General features: G+C 46.8%; 1 protein-coding gene across 1 annotated transcript; it reads right to left on the reverse strand.

Annotated features, from left to right (window-relative positions):
* Positions 1–10,909: 10,909 nt before the first annotated feature.
* Positions 10,910–16,488, reverse strand: Spon2 (spondin 2). Its single transcript, XM_013147338.3, has 6 exons — positions 16,303–16,488; positions 15,726–15,947; positions 14,927–15,150; positions 14,623–14,814; positions 13,842–14,016; positions 10,910–13,028 (listed from the first exon to the last, which is right to left on the reverse strand). Exons 2-6 carry the CDS (start codon positions 15,925–15,927, stop codon positions 12,844–12,846), a joined length of 978 nt encoding a protein of 325 aa, XP_013002792.1. The 5' UTR covers positions 15,928–15,947; positions 16,303–16,488; the 3' UTR covers positions 10,910–12,843.
* Between the last annotated feature and the right edge of the window lie 858 nt (positions 16,489–17,346).

Here is a 17,346-nt window from a genome sequence, read left to right on the forward strand (position 1 = left end):
ACCCCCCCCCCCCCGCGGAGTGCTCACAGGACAAGAGGAAGAATGGACCAATGGCGGGCCCATTATGTGTAGCAGGAGACCAGTCTGCAGCCTTAGCTGTGCCACTGCTGAGCATGTGTGCATGGGATGCAGTCACCCCACACGCTTTTGAAGGGGCACAGCTCTGTGGTGCTCAAGGCCTGCACATTTGGAGGGGTGGCTGTGGCTGCCCTGGCACTGGGAGAACTGCAGGTGCCTTCATCCATACCTGCAGCCAGCGTCAGTCCTCTGAGGCCGTGGCAGCGCCCTTGTCCTGGGTGCCGTCCTGGCCCACTCTTCCCCACATGCTGGTGCTTTGCTGTGGGAAATGCCACGGCCGTCTCAGCCTGCACCCTGGCATTGCCTCTGCTCTCCTTCTTGGTCACTTTGCTCCTGTGTGAGCCTGGAAATCCTGATCACTGTGCCCAAGTTTCCTCACCTACAAAGCTGAGGTGGGAACAGCACCTACCTTGCAGAGTAGTCAAAAGCACTGTCAGCCCCAGCACACAACGCACAGGGAGAGAGGGTGTACTGTGACGGCAGCGCGACTGGCAACCCTATCTTTTCTTTCATTCTTCTTTCTTTTTCTTGCGGTGGCACTGGGCCTGGAAGCCAGGGTCTAATGCACACTGGGCAGGTGCTCACCACTGAGCCACCCCAGCCCCACAGCTCAGGTGTGCTGGCTCAGCTCTCAGTCTCCTCTCGCTGCTGCTAACAAAATTTTATCATGGAAAATTATTTATGTACACAGTGCTAGGGAATTTCGTGATGAACTCCAATCTTGCTCATCTAATCAATGGGGGCAGGGAGGAGGATTCTAGAGTAGTTAAAATACATTCCAGATGGTGAGTCTTACCTATTGGGACTGCAGGTACATCTGTAGATAGTAAGGACTTTTTTTCTTTGGTCCAGAGATACTGAGGATTGAGCCAAGGATCCTTGCACCAAGTTGCATCCCCAGCCCTTCGACATTTTTAGTGACTGACCAATTACTTGAGAGAGAGAGGTACTGCTGAGTTATGCAGGCTGGGCTGGAACATGTGACCCTCCTGTATCTGTCTCCCAGAATGCTTTAAAAATAGATATTATGCCATTATGGCACCTAACAAAAATAATTCTTTGCTGTCACCCAATCCCTGGTTAATAGGCAGATGTCCCTGGGAGCCCTAATGGATCTCCCTCAGTGACTCACCTGTGCCAGTGTCTGCTGGCAGCTATGTGTGCTAAGTCTCTCTCTGCAGGGGTCCCTTCCCCATGGCCAGCCCTCTTCTCCCAGGCCACCCGGCTCAGTGTCTCAGGGCACTTAGCACACACTGGTGTGCACCACTGCTCCTGGGCCCCTGGAGCTGGTCTCTGGGCTGTGGATGGTGAGGAAGAGCAGATCCTTCCTCCACTTCCCACCCACACTCAGATGGGATGTCCAGCCAGACTCTGCTCAGCTCCTGACTGTGTCTCTCCTGAGGTCAGGTGTCTGCAGTGCTGCTCTGAGTGACCGGAGGCCTGTAAATGGGCTGTCCACCTGGCACCACCCCCCAGCTGGCAGCACCCCTTCCAGGCCTGTCCTGAAGGTTTTGGCATCTGTCCTTACCCTCTTGTTTGATCCGTTACTTCCTCAGCTGCTTCTGCACAGAAAACCTGGTCACCCTGGAATCAAGATTGCACAGGCTGGGCGCTACTTTCTGTAGGACCGCCAGATTCCCAGCAATTTACTGTTGCCCTGTTGATGGTGACCAGAGAGGCTCCTTAAGGTACCATTATAACCTATGGGTTTTTTTTTAACTTAGTGTTTTCTAATATATTGCAGGTATTACTTTTAGTTTTTACATTATAATTAACACATAAAGATATACATTTATGGGATCCATTGTGTTTAGATGTGTGAAAAAATATAATGATCACATCTGGAAACTTGGCATGTCTGTCTGATGTATATCGTTTATCCTGGGAATTTAAAATCATCTCTACAGCTATTTTGAACTATTCAGGTAGTTGCCAACCATAGTTCCCTGCTGTGTTGTAGCACATTGGAAGTCCTTCCTCTGTCCACCTATACTCTAAGGCCTATTAATGTCCTCTCTGCCTCTCCTCTACACACCCTCCTCAGACTTAGTAACTGCTGTTATTACCTCTGCTTCCTGGGATCAACTTTCCTACTTCCATGTGTAAGGGGGGATGTATGCTGGTCTTTCTGCAGCTGGGTAATTTCCATTACCAGTTCCATCCGGTTCCCTTTTTTTTATAAGTGAATAATACCCACTGTATATATGTACCACATTTCCTTTACTGACTCACCCATCATCAGACACCTCAGTTGGTTCACTATTGTGAGCTCCACTGCAGTAATTATACATTTACAGAGGCCTCTTCACCAAGCTGGTTTTGGTTCTTGGGCTATGTAGTCAGTACTGGGATTGCTGGTTCACAAGGCAGCTCTATTTCTAGTGTTGTGGAGAAAATTGCTTCTGTTTTCTGCAATGTCTATATGAATTTATATACCCACCAACATTGTGTGATGCTTCCCTAATCTCCACTTACCCACAGTATTTATTTTTTAGTTTTTTGTGCTTTGGTCTTCTTGATAACAGCCATTCTCACTGGGGTAAGATTAATATCTCGTTACAGTTATGATTGGCACTTCTCTGATGATTGGTGCTGTTGAATACTTTTTCATATATTTTTGGCCATTTCAATATCTTTTGAGAAATGTTAATTGTAGAGTGTGTGTGTGTCTGTGTGTGTATTTTTGCTATTGAGTAGTCTGAGTTATTTACCTATTCTGGAAATTAATCACCTATCAGATTAATAGTTTGCAAATATTTTCTCCCATACTATAGGTTGCCTCTTCAATCTGGGTTACAGTATTTCCTTTTACAGAAGCTTTCTAGTTTGATGTAATCCCACTTGCTGCCTATGCTTTTGGGGTCATATCCAAAATATCTTTGCCCAGCCCAGTGTCCTGAAGCATGCCTCCTATGTTGTGTTTTGGTAGTTTCATGATTGTTTGTCTCACATTTAAATCTTTGATCTATTTCTAGTTGATTTTTTTTTCATATGGTGAAACATAAGGGTCTAATTTCTTTATTCTGCATGTGGAAACAGTTTTTGCAGCATTACTTATTGAAGACACTTTCTCTAATGTAGGTTCTTGTCTTCACTGAAAAATTAGTTGGCTATAGACAGTTATTTTATTTCCGGATTATATATTCTGTTCTATTGGTCTATGGGGTTTTTTTTGTTGTTGTTGTTTGTTTGTTTTTTGGTACTGGGGATTAAACTCAACCGTGTGCTTGCAAGGCAGGCACTTATGCTGCTGAGCTAAATCCCGACCCTGGTCTATGTATCTTTTCATACCAGTAGTCATGCTGTGCTGTGTACTGTTTATTTTGTTTTTTTCAGGGGAGTACCAGGAAATTTAACTCATGACTTCATGCTTGCCAAGCAGGAGATTATGCCACTAGCTAAATCCATGGCCCTTGTTTTTGTTTTTTGAGAGATGGCCTTGAACTCACTATGTAGCCCAAGCTGGCCTTGAGCTTGTGGCAATCCTCCTGTCCCAGTTTCCCAAGTGCTAGGGCACAGGTGTGTATCATCATGCCCAACTCTACTGTTGCTTTGTAGAGTATTTTGAAGTCAGGTGATGTAATCTCTCCAGCTCCCCAAACCCAGGATTTCATTGTCTATTCAGTACTTTTATCCATGCAAATTATTTTAGAAGTATTTTACTACTTCTGTGAAGAGTATTATTAGGATTTTAATACAATTTCATTGAATTTGTACCTTGATTTGGGTAGTGTAGATATTTTAACAATTTTCTTCCAAGCCATGAACATGGGATTTTTATTTTTTTGTGTATGCTCTCTTCCATTTGTTTTATCAATGTTTTATAATTTTCATTGTAGAGATCATTTATTTCCTTGATTAAATTCATTCCCAAGTGATTTTTTGGTAATTATTGTGAGTGGGATTGTTTTCTTGAACTCTTTTTCAAAAATTTCATTAGTAGTACATTAAAACGATAGTGATTTTTAATGCTACTTTTGTATACTAAAACTTCTCGATTTCATTTATCAGTTCTTAAAGATTTTTGGTAGAATTTTTTTGTATATAAAACCATGTCATCTGTAAACAAGGATAATCTGACCTCTGTCTTTCTATTTGGATACCATCTGTGTTTTGTTTTTTTTTTGTTTGTTTGTTTGTTTTCCTTATCCCGGGCTAAGACTTTTAAAATTATGTTGAGTAATGGTGGTAAAAGGAGAAATCCTTTTTTTGTTTCTATTCAGTGTACTATAAGCTATGGATTTGTCATCTATAGCTCTTCTACACCTATTTAAAAATTTTTAACATGATTGGATGTTAAAGCTAGGTCTGTAATCCCAGCACTCAGGAGGCTGAGGCAAAAGGATAACTGCAAGTGTGAGGCTAGCTTGGGCTACATAGTAAATTCCAGGCCAGCCTGAACCACACAGTGAGACCCTGTCTCAAACAAACAAATAGATGTTGAATTTTATCGAATGATTTTTCTGCACTAGTGAAGTGACCATACTTCATTCTGTTGATGTGATATATTTATTGATTTGCATATGTTAAGTCATGTTTGCATTCATGGATAAATTCTACTTACTCATGATACATAATCTTTTCTATATGCTATTAGATTCTGTGTGCTAGTATTTATGAGAATTTCTGCATCTGTGTTCACTATGTATATTGGTCTATAGTTTTGTTTTGTTTTATCCTTGTCTGGTTTGGGTATCAGCTAATGCTTGCCTTGTAGAATGAGTTTGGAAAGGTTCCTTCCCTTTTTGTATGTTAGAATAGTTTGATAAGAATTGGCATTAGCTCTTTAAAAGTTTAGTAAAACTTAGCAATTAAGCCATCTGATCCTGGGATTTTCTTTGTTATGAGACTTTTTATTGCTGACTTAATCTTGTTACTTGCCACTGGTTTGTTCAGGTTTTCTGTGTATTCTGGTTTTAATTTTAGTAGTGTCTATATGTCCAGGAAGGGATCCACTCATTCTAGGTTTTTCAGCTGGTTGGGATGTAGTTGTTCATAACAGTCCCTAGTGACCTTTTGTATTTCAGTAGTATCATTTATAATGTCGTTTTTGTCTCTGACTTTATTTGGGCCCTCTTTCTTTTTCCTTGATTGATCTATCTAAAGATTTGTCAATTTTTTTTTGTCTTTTGGGAAAAAAACAACTCTTAGTTTCATTGGCTTTTTGTATTTTTTAAGTCTCTATTTCATTTATTTGTGCTTTGATCTGTTATTTATTTTTCCTCTTTCTGAGTCTCAGTTTGACTTACTCTTGCTTTTCTGAGTCCTTGAATTTCATCATTAGGTTGTTTATTTGAAATTGTTTTACTTCTTTACATAGGCATTTATTGTTACAAACTTTTATCTCAGTGCTGCTTTTATGGTACCCCATAGGTTGTTGTGTATTTATTTCCACGTTTCAACACATTTTGAATTTCTTTTTATTTCTTCATTGACTCATTGGCCACTCATGACACTGTTATTTAATTTCCATGTATTTGTACAATTTCTAAAACCTATCTTATTGATTTCTAGTTTTATTCTATTACAATCAGAGAAGATATATACTATGATTTCACTAGCTTCTTAATTTGTTGAGTGTTGTTTTGTGGTCTATGCTGAAGAATATTCCCTATGGCCAAGGAGAAGAATGTACATTTTTAGCTGTTAAATGAAGTATTTGGTAAATGTCTGTTAGGACCAGTTGGTTTGTATATACTACAGTACTTTTAACTCCTGTGCTCACTGAATTTAGGGGGAGTCTGGATGACCTATCTATTGATGAAAGTGAGGTGCTGGTGTCTCCACTATTATTGCATTACAGTCTATCTTTCCTTTTAGATCTAATAGTCTTTGCTTTATGTAATTAGTTCCAGCATTGGGTGCATATATATTTACAATTATTTCTTCTTGTTAAATTTATCTTTTTATCATGATATATTAGCTTAGCTTCTTTATCTTTTTTATGATTTTTAATTTCAAGGCTATGTTCTCTGATATAAATATAGCTACTTTTGCCTGTTTTTTGCATGGTATGTATTGTTTCTATCCTTTTACTTTTAATCTGTGTATCTACTGGTGAAGTATGTTTCTTGTATACAGTACATTTTTGGGTCAAGTTTTTTTTAATCCACTAAGACAGTCTATGTTAATTGGGAGAATTAATTTGTTTATATTCAAGGCTATTACTAATAAATAATGACATACTCTTGTCATTTGGATTTTTTTTCTCATTGTTTTATATATTCTTCAGTCCTTTCTTCCCCTTATTCATCTTGTTATTTGGTGGTCTTCTGTGTCATAGGGATTCATTCTCTTTCTCCTTTTTTATGTTTGCTCTATAGCTGAACTTTTATTTGGCATATTTTCATTATGATAGTTATCTTTCTTTCATTTCTAGTGTAGGACTTAAGCATTTCTTATAGGGTGGTCTGATGGTGAGGTCACTGTTAGCTTGTATTTATACATCTTTATTTTTCCTTTATTTCTGAAGGACAGCTTTGCTGGTTATAGGATTATTGGTTGGTAATTTTTTTTAGAACTTTGAATGTTTTATTGTTTTCAAGCCTGTAAAGTTTCTACTGAGATGGCTGTTATTCATGTAAAAAGGATTTCCCATAAGTGACTTGATGCTTTACTTTTGCTATTTGTAGTATTCTTTCTTTGTTTTGTACTTTTGAGAACGTCCCCATAAATGTTGCCTGGACAGAATGTGTTTTGGTTAGATATATTAAGGGTCTTTGAGCTTCCTTCAACCAGACGTCTCTATCTTTCACAAGGCTTGGAAAAGTTTAGTAATTATTTCATTTAGTATATTTTCTATGACTTTTTCTTCTTCTTCTACAGTGCTCATAACGCAAATGTTTATTGTATTGTTCTACAAGTACCAAAGGCTTTCTTTATTCTTTTTCATTATCTCCTTTATTTTTAAATTTTATTTTAAAGATAGTAAAATACAACAAAACAATACAGAACAAAGCCAATCAAGATAAGACAGTGAAATTGTTACAGAACTTGAGAGCAGGATACTGGAATACCAATAATTGGTACCATAGTATATCTTGTCTTCACAATAGTTGTCCATTCAATCAGGTATAGCAAAATTAAACCAAAAACAGAACACTATAAAACCAATCAAAACAGAATATTGAATATATCAAAACAATCAGAACAAAGCAAAACAGTGAAAACAATATTGGCCTTCAAAGACAAGATCGACAAAAATCCCTCATACTTGCTACATTGCACACAGTCATCCCCCCAAGAGATGCTCAGACCTCTGGCCCCAGGTCAGCATAATCAACCCAATAGTACAAGCATTTAGTTGCTTTATGTACCTTAGTTGCTGATCTCGAAACCATCCAGTTGCTAACAGGGCGGAGGTGTGGGGGCACATTTGATTCTCAGCCTGCCTGCATGCTGGTAGGCTCGCGGGAAACACTGACTTACTCTCTCCCTGGCAGGCTCATGGCTCACTCGTGCTGCTCAGGAAGGATGGCTCTGTGCTTTCTTGGTCTGCCCACCGAGTTCAGGCATGGCTGGTTCTTGGGAGATGCTGACTTGTTCTCTCCCTGGTGCACCCGTAGATTGGTTGCGCTGCCTCCCAGGAAAAGTACTCATTATTTCCTTTATTTCTGTGTACTTGGTATCAGGGTGTGTTTAACAGTGTCTGCCAGCTGCACAGGTGAAATCAGAGGCCCTCTGGGGGCCTGTCTACTTAAAGAGGCTCCCCATCTTCCTGGGGCCAAAGGTGGGAGGGCAAAGTCAAGTATCTGCTTCTCTGAGCCTTAGCAGCTGAAGCTTCTTAGAACAGGCTGCTCACCTGCTTCTTGGGGTCACAGGAAGGTGAATGAACTGCTGGCTGCTTCCTGGGAGCTTTGGTGCCAAGCTACTCAGGGCTGATTGCCTAGCTGCTTGCTTGGGACAAGAGTGCACAAACAGGGCCCAAGTGCTTCTGAGGCAGCAGTATGTGGGCTGCCTCCAGGGAAGTAGGAGGCTGGGCAGGGCTCCCTGATGCATCCTGGGTGCTTTGCAGGCCTAACAGGGATGGGAGGTACCTATATGTTTCTCAGGCTACTAAGCTGTTCCACTTTACCAAAGGCCTGAGTAGGCTGGCTTGATGGAACTGGACCTTGGCATGAGTGTGTGGCGGGGCTGGGCTCCATCTCTAGGGCAGGGTACTGTGTGGTAATCCAGCAGCTCCTCAGGTGGGACTCAGGATCTGTGAAGGAGATTTATCCCTTTAAATGCTTGTAGCAAAGTTTTAAAATGTATGGTCTAAGCTTTCACCCTCATAAATAAGAAAAAGAAAACCAGATTAAACTTAAAATAAGGAGGGAAATATTGAAGTGATAATAAAGTATAAAAATCACTGAAACAACATGAACACAAAAGAAAGAGAGCTAATCAAACCAACATGGGTTCCTTGAAAAGATCAGTAAACATGATAAACACTTAACTGAACCAATCAAGGAATAAGGAGAAAAAAACATAAATTACCAATGTCAGAACCAAAAAGGAAACATCACTATAAATCTACTATCATTAAAGGAACAATGGAAGAATGCCAGAAATAAGATATGCTAATAAATTTAGCAATTTAGACAAAAGCTAATTCCTTGAAAGCACAAATTGCCAAACTATACAAGAAAAAAAAAAAAAATGAAGCTCCAGAATCTATCTAGTATAGGAATTGTAGTTGAAACTCCTACCACAAAGAAACCTCAGGGCCAGTGGTCTCCCTGACAAATTCTGTAAAATGGTCCATAAAACATTTAAGGGAAGTCTTTTCAGAGAAGAGGCAAACAATGGATGGGTGTAGCGGTCACCCAGTGAAAGCGCCACACGGAGGCAGGTGGTTTGTAGGTAGCGGTCACCCAGTGAAAGCGCCACACGGAGGCAGGTGGTTTGTAGGAAACGGCAGTGTTTATAACTGCTGGCACAGCTGAGCTCTTAAAAGCCTGACTTTAGAAATTTGCCAAAGTCTGAGTTTGGGAGCCTACACTTACAGTTTAAGATTTGTGTTTCTCAAAGCTGTTTATTAGTTGTAATTTAACCATTTCTCAGATGTTATTTTTGCTCTACTCGGGCAATTTCTGCTTTTGTCATCTGAGATTGTTTTAATTATCTGAGGTTCTTTAAAATTCCTTTGCCCATCTTGTCAGGACAATTTTCCCTCCCCCTAAAGTGCTTACTGGAAATCCCTTCAGAGTGGTCTCCATGTTAAGCTCTCTGTTGTTGTCCCCTGAAAGCGTCTGCATTTTGTGTTGTCTTCATTCTGAATCCACAGCTCTGGCCAACAGTAAATGCACTTGAGGCCTCCCTGTCCCAGGTCCAGCTAGTGGCCTTCCACCTGCCTTCCCTCCCCATGGGCCTCGCGCTGGTCTCTTCTGGCGCCTGGTGGCTGCAGTGGCCTTCCCTGTCCTGTCTACCACATGCTGTATTTTTTATACTGTTTATACTATTTGCTCTTCTTAAATACTGTTTCTTTTCCACTCCTCCTGTTTTCTCTTTCGGAGTCACAATTTGAAAACATCTTGGAGTGTCCCATTTTATTACGTGCCCCTGAGCAGCACTCAGTCTTATCTTTCTTGTCCCTAGCCACTGTTGTCTGCAGCCCGCTGAGCTCTGTGCCCCTTGACCAAGCCTTGGTTTTCCAGACTTCTTCGCTTCCAAGTGTCCCTTGTTGATTGGTCATTTTTCTTCTTCTTGTTTCATAGTATTTGGCAATTTTTCTTTCTCAATCATGGGTTAGGCATTGGGCATTTTCCTACGGATCCTTAATTTTTTTTTTGCACCAGGGATCAAACTCATGACCTTGTGCTGGCCAGGCAGGCACTTGTGTTGCTGAGCTAAAAACACAGCATCCCCAATCTTTCTTTTCTTAGTACTGGGAATTGAACCCATAGTCTTTTCACTAAGCTACCTTCTTTATTTTTATTTTGAGACAAGATCTTGCTAAGTCTCTAAAGTTCCCTTGGCTGGGTTCAAACTCTCAACTTTCCTGCCTCAGCTTCGCAGAGTTCTGAGGTTACAAGCATGGCTACCATACCCAGTGATGGCCACTTTCTTGTTACTGGATGATTGTGTGGGACACTCGTTGCTTGTTTGTGATTGCTCAGAGGTTGCTGCTTTTCCTCCCACCATGGGGTGCCAAGTGAGTACCCGTGGGACAGGTCAGACACAGGTCTGTTGAGTATTTATGTTGTCTGAATCAGGCCCTGAATCTGCCCTGCTCACCATTTCTGCCATGTTTTTGTGGCCTTTTGGGGTAATTGCTGGGAACCACTCTCTCCTCACCACCATCCTGTCTGAGTCCTCCAAGGTCTCACCCAGCTTCACTCCAATAAGGAAAGAAAGCAACTTGGTGTTCCCAGGTGTCCTTACAAGCCCCAGGGTCCTCTGTACATTGTAGGCTCTTTAGCAGCTTCTGGTTTGTGGACCTGGTCTCACATTGCTGTCATTTGACCAGCACCCAGGTTTAAGTCCACCTATTAATCAGCTTTGGGTAGCCCACGGTAGGGTTCAGCTTTCCTGAGAACTGGGGTCTGACCACCCAGTCCCAGTGACTTACAGATCTGGTATCAGAGAGTGCAGTTCCACAGGTGAGGGTGTCTAGGGTCACATGCTGTGTGTGGTGGGTGTGAATGTTGAGTGTATGAATATTCCCTGAGGCTGCTTTGTGTCAGGGTGATCAGGGCAATCTTGGGCAGCTGTGAGCTCTTTGTCTCTGATGCTGCAGACACTGCTCATCCTGGAAGCCTTCAGAAACACTGTTAACCAGGGCTTCACAGGTCTCCACCTGTCTTAGCTATTTTTCTCATTACTGAGACAAAGTACTTGACACCCAAAGTTAAAGGAGAAAAGGTTTATTCAGCTCAGTTTGTAGAGGTTTCAGTTCATAGTTAGCTGTTTCCATGGCAGGGCAGCATGGCAGAGGAGCAACAGGTCATGGCTAGCAGAAGGTAGCAAAGCAAGCCAGAGACAAGATAAGCCTGTTTCTGTCCCAAATATCATATCTGGGCTATCAAGATTAGGGTAGTGCCAAACCAATCAGTGGGTTATTTAAATAGTCATCCACCCTTAACGCTAGCATTTAATCCTAGTGCCGCACCATGCATTAATCACACACACTAAATTCAGCCACTTCTGAAAAAAACCCACCTATAACCATATAAGGCTTTGGGGGGACATTGAGATACAGCCACAATACCGTGTAAACTCAGATCTTACGGCCTGGAATCTTCCATCGGCCAGGAGGAGACTGGCTGATGAGTGGTAGCCCAAGGCCTGATTTTGGAGGCATCAGCGTGGAGGGTCCTAGCTAGCTGGCAGAATAGTGTACCACAGACTTCTAGGAGCAAGAAGAACACAACCCTGGTCCAGGCTTTGGCAGGGGCTAAGGGACAGGGCTGTTCCTCGTGTCTCCCTGACAGTGACCAGTGCAGGCCCAGTCAGAGACTGCATTGCTGGAAGGAGCAATGCTGGGGAAGAGCACGCACGCCCTTGACTCCTGAGTGGCCTGGGAAGGTCAGAAAGACCCCTGGAGTGCGAAGTTTGGATTTGGAAGGTCTCCAGGGGCACATGTTGAAATTGTGGTCCCAGGAGTGGCACTCTTTGGAGCCTGTGGAACGTTTATGATACGAGACCTAGTGGGAGGTCCTGGTACTGGGAATGGGCCCTTAAGAAGTCCCAGTGACTGGGGACCTGCCTCAGGAGGTTCTGGTGATCGGCTGTGGGCTACTGGAGGTTCTGGTGACTGGGGATGGGCCTTGGGGAGGTCTTTGTCACTGGGGACATGATCTGAAGGTGATAGTGAGACCCAGGACCTTTCCTCTTCCTCTTATTCTGCCATGAGCTGCTATCTCTCTGTGCTGTTTCATCACAGTCTGGAAGCACTCAATCCCTGGATGTGCCCTGAAATCTTCAAAAGGTGAGCTGAACTAAAGCTGTCCTCTTTCCAAGTTGCTTATTGCATGCTTTGTCTTAGTGACAGGAAGCTGACCAATACCAAGGCCCCTGTAGGCAAGGCCCCTGAACTTAGATCCTGGGAGACCCCTGACTAGGACTGCATTGGCCATCCCCTGCAGGAGGGGACAGCATGGGCTGCAGCCATGGTAACCCCAGTGCTGCTCCAGATCTGCAGTCATTCCCTGTCCGTGTGTGCCTGGACAGGTGCTGCTGCTGGATGCCAATTTCTAAAGCCTTAGCAGGGTCCCTCACAAGCCTGCTCCCCCTTTCCTGCCAGGTCCCTGCCCCACCTTGCAGCCAAGGACTGTCCTGGGCACCTCGAAGTGTCCCCACTGGTACACCCAGGGTCTTTGGTGTGTGGTGTTTAGGGAAGTGTGAGAACAGTCCCCAGCATTTCTCAGGGACAGATGGCTTTTATTCAGATGCAAAGATCAACAGATGAAGATACCACATTTCCAAACCATCCCTCTCTGTGTGTTTCCTGTGTGGCCCCTTGGCTTCAGTGCCAGCAGTGTGGGGGCTACCTTGGTCTGAGAGTGGATATGGTAGTGGGCTAGTGCCAGGTGTGAGGTATTTAACAGCCTTGTAGGTGCAGGGCTCTTTGGAGTGTCCTCTTGTTAGCATCCCAGGCAGCCTCATGAATGGCAATAAATTACAGGGACATATGAAGAGCAGGCTCATGGCCTCCGGATTCCTTTGCCTGCAGAAGGGGCCTGTCACAGCCATCCCCAGGCTGCCACCAATGGTGGTCTGTGCAAGGCCTCCTGTGGGCCTTTGGCCTGTCCACCTGGGAACCCTGGGTGACCCAGATCCAGGTCAGACGCAGTTATCGGGGACACACTCAGTCTCCTCCTCAAGTGCGGGGCAGGGTGTGCCATTGTTGGCGGGCTGCATACGGATGTAGCGAGTTCTGACCTTGGTTCCCAGCTTCCCACACGGACCTCTGCACAGACCCCAGGATGACCACAGCGACACCTCACAGTCCAGTGGTGTTTCTGGAACTGAACCAGCATAGAGAACCGTCAGAGACAGAAGGATGCCCAATGCACACTGGGCTCCCAGAGTGCAGTCTGAGCTTGCCTCTCCAGACTGAGTTTACGTTGGCCCATGGGGCGAGGATGCCCTAGGTGGGGGAGCCCTGGGAGGCACCAGCCCTCCTGCTGCCCTGACGCTTGTGTCTGCTTGTTTCTGAAGACCTGTGTTGGTGGACCCTTTGGGTGTGGGGCTTATTCCTGTGGAGTCCTGGTACTTCAGTGTCATTGTCCCTTTTCCTGTGTCCCCACTGTCTCCATTATATTCACATATTTTAAAATCACCCATTTGTGGTTATGGTTAAATCACCTGGTAATGCCTATGTTTCCAAGGTGCCCCTCAGACATCCTAGGGGTAGGTAGAAAAGAGACATAGCGTGCTCCTGCCCCATCTAGTGGCAGCTGTCTGGGTGGAATTCTCCAGAATTTGTTCCTGTTGGGTCCATGGTGGGGTTCCTAGGCCAGCACAGCCATCTCTATCCGTATCTGTCCTCTCCACTCTGTTATTTCCAGCTCATGTGGCTGGGAGCCCCATGAATGGGCAGGTGTCCCTCCCAGTTGATCTGCTGCCAGGTGGCATGGTGTGTGTGGGTGTGGCTGGTCCCACGAACATCTGCCTTGTGTGTCCATTGAGACAGACAAACATCCATGGGGGTCTCATGGTAGATGCAGAGTTGGTCTCCCATTGACCCTGAATGCCTTGGCACCAGCTGGAGGGCTTCTCTGCCCTTTCCCCACCACCCACCTGTGACATGCAGGAACAGCAAACGTGGTCCAGATTACCTGAGAGGCTGTCAGTGATCTCATTGCTTCTGCTGGCCAGGTCTGGGGCAGGTGGGACAAAGGCCCTGGTGCTTTGCTGGAGCCGCACCAGGGTTACTCTGGCCATGGGTGGCAGGGACTTCAGCCTCGGGTAGTAGAAAGAGTTTGCTGGGTGACTGGGCGAGGAGGATGTGATCTAGGATAGAGGAGAGAAGGGCTGGCTCAGAGTCCAAGAAGCCCACCTAGGTGCATATGCAACCCCCTGGGGCCAGTCCCAGTGTCCAGAGGGCAGTGCTAGAAAGCAGAGCCCAGCCTAGGCTTGGAAAACACTACAGTGTGTCCTCATCCTCTTTAGGCACCAAATCTGGTATGACTCTTGGCTCCTCCCCAAGGTCAGAATGACCAGGAAAGGTCATTGTTGTGAGCCAATTCAGGACATCAAGGCAGCCAGGACAACACTCCAGATGTGCTATGGAGAGTGACAGAGCTAGTAGGCAAGTGTGTCTGAAGCAAGCAGGTACTGTGGCAGGGAGTCATTGCAGTGTGTCTTTTGCTGGAATAAATATCTTAAAAACTTGCGTATGTTTTCATCTCACTGTAGACACTGGCGACAGGGCTGCCAAACTCTGTTGCCTGTGCTCACAGCAGCCTGTGGAGAGGGCTGGGAGGGGCTCTCACCCTGTGTGTGGCTCTCTTCCCTGCAGTGCTGGCCAGGCCCTGGAGGCTCCCTCAACAGGAGCCACATGCTGGGCTCAGAGCCCCTGCCCAGTAATTGCTCTCTAAGAGCCTCTGGTCTACCTACCTCAGTCACGGTGTCCTGCGGGATGGTTGCAAAATTAGGCGAGGAGAAGGTAAAGCCACTATCTGTCCCAGCATCATGTGGGTAGAGGTCGAGAGCCACCTGCTCCTTCCAGCGGCTTCCCTCGCACAGGTCCAGGCTGTCCACACCCACGAACCAATCGGGGCTGGGGACAATGCGTACCACGAAGGACACCTGGGTACAGGCAGGGGCTCAGCCACCAGGGAGCCTGGGGCGTCACCCCGGTTACACATGCACTCGCACACACATACATACACATGTGCACATACACACACACTGTGCTCACCAGCGTGTGCCTGGGATGCACCTCCAGCTCCAAGGCCGTCTGCCCTGTGCCGCTGGGGACGGCGGGGGCTGAGAACACTGCGTGCACACTCTGCAGCTTCTCCCCGGCAGCCTCGACTTCCTTCATCAGGGCCCAGGCCTCGCCCCGCTCCACGAACTCCCGCAGCCCATTGCTGGCATACTCGTTCCTCCTCCACATGGTGTAGTCAGAACTGTGTGCTGCCCCTGGGGGGCCAGCCATATGAGCTGCTCACAATGATGGGTGCCCACCCCACCCAAGCACCCAAGGGGACACCACAGCCTCCTTCCTGAGCACCAGGTCATATGGCCACTCCAGCCTTGACAGGCAGTGGCAGCCTCCATCCACATGCACTGGACACCCAACTGGTGACCAGGGAGCAACCTACCTTCCCCAATGGTGGCCCGAAACCTCACATCCCAAGCCCAGGACAGCACAAGCCACTGTTCCCTAGGTGTTTAGCAAGCCTTTTGCCAGCCCCTTCTCTCTTCCTCTGTACTGGAGATTGAACCCAGGATCTTCACGCTAACCAACAACCCCAGCTCTTTGGTTATTTTTTTTTTTATTTTGAGACAGAGTTTCACTAAATAACTAGGGGTTTGAGCTTGTGATCCTCCTGTTTCAGCCTCCTAGATGCTGAAATTACAGGTTTGTGCCACCTGCCAGCCTATAATACTTGCTGAGCTGACGTGTGTTGGATGCATTGTGCTGCAAGGCTGTCAGCAGCTGTCCGGGGGCTGTAAGCTTTCAGCAGGGAAGCTGGCAGTGGAGGAGCCCTTACCCAGCAATGAAGACCACTGCGCAGGCGGCCGGAACAGAGGGTACTGCTTAGGGAAGGCCGTCTGGCTCCACTTGCCCGTGAAGGTAAGGCTGTACCTGGCTGGTGGCCATGCTGTGCACACAGAGTCCCTGCCCAGCAGCTGGCCAGTGGCATAGCCTAAGGAAGCCAGGAGGAGGGTGCAGACGGCCCCGCACAGGGCCATGGTGGCCAGGCTGTCCGTGGCTGCGGAGGGAGGGCAGCGTCATTTGCAGACACCCTGCAGGCAGTCCACAGAGCCTGACAGGGTGCCCTTGCTTCCTGAAACTGTCCAGCTGGGCTTCATGGGCACCCCCTCCAGGAAGGCAAAGGGCACCAGGTTGCTGGGCTGGGTTGGGCTGCCAAGTGTCCCTGAGAAGTCCCAGGATACCCCGGAAGTTCTGCAGAGGGCACAGGACTCACCCGGGCTTACCGAGATCCCCCTGCCCCATGCTGTCCCACACAGGACCTCTGCCTGTCCCAGACTCCTGACTTCTAGGGTCAGAAAGGTCCAGGCACTCTGTTTCCTGGCCCAGCTTTTTCAGCGGCACTCAGCACTCACCAGCAGGGGCAGGGTGACTGCTGGTGACAGCTGCTGCTCTGCCGGTCGTCAGTCAGTCCGTTAGTGTCCGTGGAGAGGACAGCCAGACTGGCTGTGGGAGAGGGGCCTCCTGGAGCTGCAGGGCTCCTGCTGCTACTGCATTCACTCTCCCGGCCAGGCGGGTAGCCCCACCCTGCTTTGTCTTCCCCTTACTCCCTCCGCCCAACCTCCACCCTCCACTCTCCACCCTCCCTTGCTCCTCCCTACTGGGGGGTGTGGTGGGGGCGGGGGCCTCGCTGAAGAGCCCAGAGCAGAATCCCAGGGGCCTAGCCAGCGTCACAGCCCTATTCACACCTTGCTGCAGGTGTGTCTGGAGAGCCCCTTCCTGGCCTGACTGCAGCGTGGAAGGTGGACTCTGGGCTTCAGCCGGACAACATCATCTCTTCCCAGGGTGGCCTACAGCTGCACAGGGAAGAGGGTGTCCCACTGCTACCTGCAGGCAGCAGGATCTGTTCCTCTGCAGAATGGTTATCAGGTCGGCGGCCAGCCACAGAAAGGGGCCATCTTCCCAGGTCCCCACATCTGTATGCTGGCAGCCTTCCTCCTGGGGCACTTGCTGAGGGCAGAGGCTGAACAAGGCCCCCGCTGCTTGCCTTCCTGGGGACAGGCAGAGTCATCTGCAGCTCTTGACATCTGCTGCTCAGCTGTTCCTCCTCAGGAAGTTGTTCCCAGAGCCCCTGTCAGGGGGTTGAGGAGCTGAGGAAGAGCTTGCTTAATCGCCCAGCCTTCCCTGCTCAGCAGAGTCCCCAGAGAACTTCCAAGCTTAAACAAAACCCATTCTGAGTTTTGGAACCCTGTCAGTGTTTCACATACTTAGACGGAGAGAGAATAAATAAATCCAGCAAAGACCAAATGCAAACAAACCCAGTGATGTAGCCTGCATTTCAAGTAAATACCACGGCATGGAGAAGTAACAGAGACACAGTATCCAGACTCCAGCACTGCGGTTGGCGGCTCTGGATCTGGAGCTCAGGCCCCATCACCACCTCTTTCCACTCCTCAGAG

This window comes from Cavia porcellus, unplaced genomic scaffold (genome assembly GCF_034190915.1).
Source record: "Cavia porcellus strain 051 isolate PalLab524CR breed Dunkin Hartley unplaced genomic scaffold, mCavPor4.1 scaffold_18, whole genome shotgun sequence".
Taxonomy (NCBI): Eukaryota; Metazoa; Chordata; class Mammalia; order Rodentia; family Caviidae; genus Cavia; species Cavia porcellus.

What these genes read in the sequence shown, in the direction of transcription:
- Spon2 (XM_013147338.3), bottom strand. Translation starts at nt 15,927, where the DNA reads ATGGCCCTGTGCGGGGCCGTCTGCACCCTCCTCCTGGCTTCCTTAGGC. An exon ending in CGCAGGACACCGTGACTGAG is followed by an intron (nt 14,017 to 14,622) that starts GTAGGTAGACCA and finishes CCTCTATCCTAG; the next exon opens with ATCACATCCTCCTCGCCCAG. An exon ending in GATCACTGACAGCCTCTCAG is followed by an intron (nt 13,029 to 13,841) that starts GTAATCTGGACC and finishes ATGCTGGTTCAG; the next exon opens with TTCCAGAAACACCACTGGAC.